This window comes from Zea mays, chromosome 1 (assembly GCF_902167145.1).
Source record: "Zea mays cultivar B73 chromosome 1, Zm-B73-REFERENCE-NAM-5.0, whole genome shotgun sequence".
Taxonomy (NCBI): Eukaryota; Viridiplantae; Streptophyta; class Magnoliopsida; order Poales; family Poaceae; genus Zea; species Zea mays.
The window spans coordinates 45,780,523-45,789,109 of NC_050096.1; the positions used below are offsets into that span (position 1 = coordinate 45,780,523).

Genomic DNA, 8,587 nt, shown 5'->3' on the forward strand with positions numbered 1-8,587 from the left:
ATTATCGAACTACAAATTTATCCTGACACAATAATGGCATTGACGGATAAAATGCAGAAGGATGAAAGAAGTTCTGCGCGGATCTCTTGGTTACATGAGCAGCGAAGGGAAGAACAACAAACGTTAAATGACTTTAGAGCCTGTTTGAAAATACAGTTTTAAAATATTGTAGTTTTAAAATACCATAATTTATAATTGTATATAACACAAATACTATAATATTACTTTACTACCATATTACTAAAAAACGAGATATGTTTGGTTCCATTAGAAAAATAAAGTATATTTAGAGAGACTATGGTATTTAAAACTGTGTTTTCTAAGTGGAGTTTTAAAAACTCTAAAAATATCACGGTTTTAGGTAAACCATGGTATTTAAAACTGTGTTTTGTCTGGACAAACTAAACAACTTTTGAGTTCCAATACTATAGTATCATCAAATATCATAGTATTGTTTGAAAACTCCAAAAACGCTACACTTCCAAACAGGACCTCAGTCAGATTGCAATAATAAATAGACACCCGTTGCCTGCAGATGTCGAGAATAACACAAAACACATTCGAGAACAACAACTCTGGTCAATGTCATCGTGCATCGATATTGATCAGGGTAGATCTCTTAGGCGTTCCGGTAGTTCAGTAATTACGAATCCAGGCAAGAAACTGGGAATAAGTAAAAAAAAATTAGGTTACAGTCCTTAATGAGTTGTAGATGACTGGATGTTGCAAACAATCAGGTTCTCCTGCCAACGCTGCTCATGCTCAGCTAAGGCTCTGTTCGTTTTGTGCTGATCCATAGGGATTGAGGGGATCAAATCCCCTACAAGTCAAAATCCTCTTCAATCTCTTCCAGTCCACCTCAATCCCTATGGTTTTGGGATCAAACGAACATGGCCAAAAAGCGTTCAAATTCACAACACCCATTTCAAGTATGCCGATCAAAGAACTTTTCAATTGCCACTGAGAACGCAGCAAACCCCACACATCCAAAGCATGTAGCTTTAGGGCCACCTGTAAAAATACAAAATCCCCTTAGGCCTTGTATGGTTCCCAAGAATTGAGAGGAATTGGAAAGTAATCTAATAACGAAATGGGAAGCACTTTCTAGACACTAGTCTCAATTTATGGTATCCAACCAAGCCCTTAGGAACATTTTCAAATATAGATACATCAGGACAGCAATATACGAAATGTCTCGTTATTCTTAGCTAGCTACCGAAGCAGGAAGGGATAGAAAACGTTTATGTCATACACACGAAAGGAACAGAAATATTATCAGAAATGCAGATTTACAGTTAATTTAGAACAGCTTATTAATTTCACCTATATAATTCTTGAGATATAGGAAGGAGACCAGAGACACAAATAGCTGGAAGAAAGCTGCTTGAGAGGTCAAATATACCGGTCCCCACAATCCATACACAAAGGCAACGGCATTGATTGCACCGTGAGATTTTACCGTTTTATTTAAGAAAAATTTGATAATTAAAAGTTAGGAAAATTGTCTCAGGAATTCATAGATGACACAGCAAACTAATTACCTTTTACAGCTAAAGCTCCTCCAGTGACACAGCCAGCTACCGCTGTATTGGTAGTGTCATGCTTTGCCCGAACCTGCCAGAACATGCGAATACAAAGTTTAAATAGGAAGAGAACATGCCGAAACATCCATGAGTGAGAAAAAACTGAATAATCTACCTTCTCTATGGTACATTCAGCTGCTGAGAAAATCAGACCCATGACTGCAAAGGTTTTGGCATTACTTATACTTCTACTACCCATCTGCTTTGCTGTGTATACTATTTGTTGCCTTGCTGTCATTTGCTCTGCCATTATCGGATTTTCCAAAGCTCCAAAGAATAGTCCCATAAGCACACCAAGACCGCCTCCTAATGAATTGGAAGGATAGAGAGTTAATAAAAGTTAGCCACAGAAAAAAAAAATTATGCACAATACTATACTTCTAACAAGAGTACTAGACTCTATGAGTATCATTGGTGGCATCGCCGAGCAACTGATGTTCTGGGCTATTTAGCTTAAGGTAAGACAAGACATGATTTTCAATCTGGTACTCCCTCCGATTTTTTTTATTTGACGTTTGTTAGTATACATTTGAACTATCGAGCGTCAAATAAAAAAATAGAGGTAGTACTAAACACCAAACTCTAAAGCAGCTACTGAAGATTTGGTCATGTAGATGATAGAATATATATATATATATATATATATATATATATATATATATATATATATATATAGCACACGTTATGAATATCACTAGTTCTGTCTTATAACACATTTTTAGAAACACATATGTTGTGCATAAAAAATTACGCTGTTACAGGGTCACACCAGGACAAATTTGTATCACAGGCCTTTGTAGCTAGAAATAGAATGAAGCATCTGAAATCAAGCTTCCTTCAATAAACTAAGCATCAGATTCCCTCGTAATTCCTTGTAGTGACTAGTGAGTGAACATGATAATGTGACATGAATCATATCAAATAGTAAAAAACATGAGCTTGCTTTTTACTGGTACAGAAAAACAACATTCTAAGATTATTACTACATGCTTCTAGACACATTGAAGGAAAAAAGAGAAAAGGATTGTAGGGTGCACAGAGTTAAATATTGCCTTTCAACCTCTTGGCGAATTCTCTGCAATCTACTTGAAATTTTGTTGAACCAGTTCATCGAGTATATTCCATGACCATCAATTAACATGACAAAAGTATACAAAATATTTGCGCTGCACTTACCTGAGGTAAGTACACAACAAGTATACTCCATTATCATATAAAGTTTTAGTGTTTTACATTAAATTTCGTTACAATTTTCAAGGGATGATACGATTTTTTATTTTTCTTTGATCTTCTCCAATAATTTCTTATAGTAAGATCTCTAAACAGGCAAGAAAAGAAGACAAAATGATTATAATAAAACCAAACGCCTTACTTTGCACCCGAGTAATAATTAGAGAGAGAGAGAGCTCACCCATGACGCCACTGACGACGCTGCGAACGGCGCAGTTGTTCCAGATGTCCTGCCCCTTGATCTCCTCCACCGTCGGCATCCGGATCGGTTCCACGGCCGCCGCCTGGCTCGTCGACTCGCCCCCGGTGCCGGCATCTGCCGCCGATGGATCAGGAGAAGCCATCACTCTCTATCTAGTGCCCTTACACTCTCCTCTAGATGACAGAGATAGCAGCCGCAGGCAGCGAGAGGACGGTTCTGGAAGTTCGAGAGGCGGGCTGGGTTGAGACTGGAGAGGAGCTGGGTAGTGTAGTATCCCGGCGGCGGCTTGGTTTTCTTACACCCTCTTGCAAGAAGAGAGGGGAATCAAAAGAGGGGATCCGCGTCCCGTGTGAGCTGCACGTGCCTCCTATGACCTAGGGTTTTTAGTTTCTACGGAATAAATTTTGGTTTCTACATTTTATTTTTTTTAGTTGTTAAATTTCTAAATATGAGTTTTAGTTTTTATATTTAAGAGTTTAGAGACTAAAATAAAATAAAATAAATGAACTAAAATTTAGTACGAACAAACCAAACACCCCTATACTAAGGGAAAAAGTTTGGTACATCTACATCCCTTTAGCAGAAACAAAATCACCCGTTTGCGACCAACATATGCTTGATTTACATTTTTTACGGGTGCCACCTATTCGGCCACGCTATTATGGGAGGGGTTGTAGTAGCTTGAGTTTGCAGTTAGGCTGATTTTTTTTCCTAAATCAAGAGCATTCCATGTTCCCTACAAGCATTATAGATGGCCAATAAGCACGAGGTCTGTGAGCCCGCAACGAAGCCCGTTTTTTGGGCCCGGTCCGAGCCCGGTACGGTACAAATAAGCGGGCGGGCTTGGACAGGAAACTAGGCACGGCGGGCTAGCCCGGCACGGCCTATTTACCTCTAAGCCCGTTAAGCCCGTTTTTTTACACTAAAACGTGCTTACCGACCCGTTTAGCCCGCTTTTCGGCCCGTTTTTTCGTGCTGGCCCGGCCCGTTTAGGCCCGCTGCGGGCCGGGCTTGGACAGAAAATTGAGCCCGCGGGCTCAGCAGGCCCGGCCCGGTTTTCGGCCGGGCTTCACCGGGCCCGGGCCGGGCAGCCCGTTTGGCCATCTCTAACAAGCATACATGTATAAATGGGCCGCCCAGCTCTGGCCCGGTGAAGGCCGGCCCGTCAGGCACGGTTGGAAAATCGGGTTGGGCCTTCTAAGCATACGGTCTCATTTTTTTGCACGGGTGGGGCCTAAACGAGTCACGTTGGCCCGGTGATCACGGAAAAAAGCGGGCTAAGCAGCCCAAAAACGAGCTAAGCGTGACTAGCGTTAAACAGACCGGGCTGATCCAGTACGTCGGGCTTTTTTTTCTCTCCGAGCCTAGCCCGCTTATTCATGCCGAACCGGCTCGGACCCGTATAAAGCGGGTCGTATCAGTCCCTTATCGGGCCAAAAATAGGCTTCGGGCCATGCTTTTAGGCTTCGTGCTTCCCGTATATCTATAACTACAGGCTATCTCCACGGGTGGACATTCGATTTATCCGATTAATTTGATTCGGCGTTTTTTTAAAACATCGGATTTTGAAAAACAAGAATCAAAACACTCCTGAGAAAAATAAAAAACGAACCATATTAATTAAATTATTTTGGTCCGGTTAATTCAGTTTTCGGTTTAAAACCAAAATTACAAAAATCATGTGAGTTCCTGACTTTAGGAAGATGCACGCGACTGCAAGTAGGGATGGCAATGGGTACCCGAAACTCGAAACCCGATGGGTAAAAACCCTATTAGGGCACGGGTATGGCGGATTTTGATACCCATGGGTATTTTATTGGGTCATTTGTTATGCCCATCGGGTATGGTGGGCGTGGGTATGTTCTCTGTTGCCCCATACCCGCTACTCGATGGGGAACCCGCTAATATATGACATGTGGGTCCGGATTTATGTCTCATATAAAATGAATTTTCTCCCGATGGGTAAAAACCCTATTAGGGCACGGGTAGAATCAATGCTATGTTTTGTGTGATTTGAAGGCATGATATTGTCATTTAATGTTGAATATTGTTGAACCTGTGATAAAATTATGTTGGGTTTGATACATTTATTATGCTGGTACTTATTTTTGCGATTCAAATGATCATGTCTATCGTAATGTTAATGGGTATGGGTACCCGATGGATACCCGCTACCCATGGTGGGTATGGGTATGGCGTAATTTTGTACCCATGATGGGTAGTGGGTATGGGTATGGGTCAATTTTTTCCTAGTAGGTATGGGTATGGCTTCATGTGCCCACTGGGTACCTTACCCACTGCCATCCCTAACTGCAAGCTGCTGAGGCTACATGGGCTGATGAGTTGAGGCGACGTGGGCCAATGTGCTGAGGCTGACAGTGGCATGCATGGCATTGTGGGACGGGGGCTACAACTAGGGTTGAGGTGTCCTTCCAATCAAGGACGTGGATTAAGAAGATAGTTAGTTAGGTTATAAGCTCAATCCGGTCACTGTTGACTGGTTGTAGTCTTTGTAGAGGACACACTCAACAAATACAAGAGTGTATCTGGCAAGTTGTGAATGTGACAACTCGTGCAAATTATTTTCATCTGTTGCGTCGACAGGTCAGCTTATCTTGCTGTGTGTTTTGTTTCTCAGATTCTAGCATTTGGTTTACAATTTGTTCATTAGGTATGAGGGAGGTTTAAGAAACCACTTCATTTAGACGAGGATGAGCATCATATATTCATTCTTCTAATTTGATCTGATAGGATAACCCATTACATTGGGAGTCCTCAAATTCGTTGCTACATGCATGTTGCAAAGTAGTGAACCGGCTCCGCAAACGCAAGGACTCCTCCCTAGGATACAGAGACGGAGGGCGCCCTTGCAGGAGTTGGTCGAAGCCTAAACAGTGTCCACGGGGCGCGTATTTTACGGATTCGGGTGTGACACGGAGCGCGTTGCTGGAGTTGGACTAAGGTGCAGGAGGCTGGGCAACCAGGAGTGGCCTCCGTATAACCACAAAGTCTTCATCACTGTCGTAGTCCATGGTCCGGGCAGATAGCATGGCCCGTAAAGTCATAGCCAGGAGAAGCGAGAGTGCCTGACAAAATCATTTGGAACGAATGTATGCATTCAGTAATGACTAGTGAAAGAAGAACATGTGAAAGAAGCTACTAATGACCTGCGTGGCGAAGATGGCAAGAGCAGCCCATTTGCATAGGTCGAGGTTATTGTGGATAAAGGAGAGTAAGTTGTGGAGCTCGCCGGTGCGGTCCTCTGGCAGTTCCTGATTCATGATGAGTATGGCCGTATGGGTATACAAACATATGGATTACGGTTGAAAAAAATGAATTAATGAATGAATGGAACCTGGATCCAGTGCTGGTTGAGCGCCAGATGGGCGGCGAGAGCAGCTTCCAGCAGCATCATAGCCATGGCTGGGATGGTGTACTGTCGAGGGAGTTTCCAAATCCAAAAGTAATCCTTATAAACAAATAAATATGAGAAACGAAGCAGGTACGTACGAAGCAGAGGCAGCATCCGGTGTTGATCTCAGCTGCCAAGTAACCCGCGAGGAGCAGGAGGCAGTAGAAGATCCCCGCCGCCATGACGAGCGACGGGAACCATAGGTCCGGGCTTAGAAGGTCGCGGAGGTGGAGCTGGTGGTGGCGCGCCCAGCGGGAGAGGATCCAAGCGGCGTAGATGAGGGCGGAGACGGCGGCGAAGGCCTGGAGGAACGCGAGCAGCTTGAGCAGGAAGCCGAGGCAGCACGCAGGCCAGCCCAGGCCCCGGCCTTCTCTGCTCTGGCGACGCACCATCTGATCTGATTCCGCTACGAGCTCCTCCTCCTCCTCCTCTCCTCTCCCCCTGCCCTACCCCAACAGCAGTCAGCACATCTAAAGCAAGCAAGCAAGCAACGCGGAAGAGACGAGATGGATCGGATCGAGGTTATCGAGCTGCTCTGCCTCTGCGCTTGCTTGTCCTTGTCCAGGTCAGAATGTGCACGGCGGCTTCTGCTCGTTCGCTCCCGGCCCATAACCAATTGAGCCCAAGAGGAGGGTCGGTCCGCTTACCACTGGCACGTGCTCCTTCAATTCCTCTATCCGTCTGCCACAAGCGGTCAAGCCCTTAGCCCTAGTTTAAAACTCAAATCCTTGGTCACCCGAGATCCCAGGATGATTGAAGGAGATTGATGAAGAAATTAGTTTATTTTCCCCTCAATCCCCTCCAATCCTCTCGGAATCCCTTTGTCACCAAATCAACTTTAAAGGGATTGAAGAGAAAAATAGTTCATTTTCACTTTAATGTCCTCAGATACCTTCCGATTTTTTGGCTCTTAAACTAGCTCTTAGGGTATGTACAACCCCACATAGGGCCTCATTTGGTTATTCATGTATTTACGTTAATCCACATATATTGAAGTGGATTAGGATCTAAATTAGTTTAAGTTCAACTTTAGGGCTTGTTCGTTTCACCATTAATCCATGTGGATTGGGTGGTATTGAGTCGGTTTCAATCCATAATAAGTCAAAATTCATCCCAATCCATTTCAATACACTGCAATCCACATGGAATTTGAATAACTGAACAAGACCCTAATCTACCTCAATACATGTGGATTGGGGTGAATATGAGAGTATCCAAACAAGGCCTAAATGATTCATATCTTAAGAATTATCTAAGGGGGTAAATACAAAAAAACACAAGAGACGTATCTTCACAAAAAAACGTCTCTAACACAATTCTCTGAGTCTAGATATGGTTAAAGTAGTACAACCCATGTAAATGATTTGTATTTTAAGGGTTCTAATGAATAAAATACAATGCTTAGATACTTTGGGTTGTATAAACGAGTTTTTTAAGTGTATCTAGTGCTTGGAGAATTGCAACATAGTATCTAAATTGTACATTGCCGTTAACCCGGTAATCCGATATGATATAACACACGCTACGGGCGGCGACTGCTCGTCGTCCTATGGCTTCCACTATAGGAAACGAGTTATATTCCAAACACCACTTTTATTTTCGACGGCTGACGCACGCGCCCATCAGAAAATACTTAATTTATGATGACCTCTTAATTTATGGTGGCCTCTAACTAAGTGGTAATCCAAATTGTTAAGATAAATTTAATATTTTAAAATAAATATGTATAAAATTTGATGTTGATCTTTTCTTATGTTATAAAACATATTTTTACAAATAAAAAATTTGAAAAAATGTTTTATGCATTATTTGTTCCTATAACAATAAACAACAATAGAAGGTGACAAAAATAATGGATTTATATCCAAACCCATGCCGAATTTTGTATCTATTATTTAAGAAATATATAATAAATTTGAACTTTATCTTTTTATAAATCTTTACAAACCTAATGATAAAAATAAGAATATGAATTTGCATAATGGAATATATATTTTATTTATTTGTAATAAAAAAACCAAAAAATGGTATTCGAATAATTATCGTTTTCATCCCTACCTCTAAAATAGCCATCGATAGTAACAACTATTTCCGATGGCTAAGAATGACAACTCTCGAAAGTAGCCTAATATCCGACGACTGTCAGGTTAAACTTTTAGA

The 8,587-nt window shown here is 42.0% G+C and overlaps 2 protein-coding genes across 3 annotated transcripts; both read right to left on the reverse strand.

Moving 5' to 3' along the window:
- Positions 1-578: 578 nt before the first annotated feature.
- On the reverse strand, positions 579-3,322 carry LOC100285234 (mitochondrial import inner membrane translocase subunit tim22). The gene is given in 4 exon segments (NM_001158128.1): positions 579-1,011; positions 1,542-1,614; positions 1,699-1,889; positions 2,995-3,322. Coding segments are annotated over 4 exon segments (513 nt in total). The 5' UTR covers positions 3,158-3,322; the 3' UTR covers positions 579-925.
- Positions 3,323-5,715: 2,393 nt separating this feature from the next.
- On the reverse strand, positions 5,716-7,024 carry LOC100191953 (uncharacterized). 2 transcript variants are annotated; one of them, XM_035966942.1, is made up of 4 exons: positions 6,526-7,019; positions 6,371-6,451; positions 6,183-6,277; positions 5,716-6,101 (listed from the first exon to the last, which is right to left on the reverse strand). In XM_035966942.1, the coding sequence occupies exons 1-4, from the start codon at positions 6,817-6,819 to the stop codon at positions 6,077-6,079; spliced, it is 495 nt and encodes a 164-aa protein (XP_035822835.1). In that variant the 5' UTR covers positions 6,820-7,019; the 3' UTR covers positions 5,716-6,076. The 2 variants fall into 2 exon arrangements, with proteins under 2 accessions (XP_035822835.1, NP_001348575.1); NM_001361646.1 differs by having other exon boundaries at positions 5,719-6,101; positions 6,183-6,287; positions 6,526-7,024.
- Between the last annotated feature and the right edge of the window lie 1,563 nt (positions 7,025-8,587).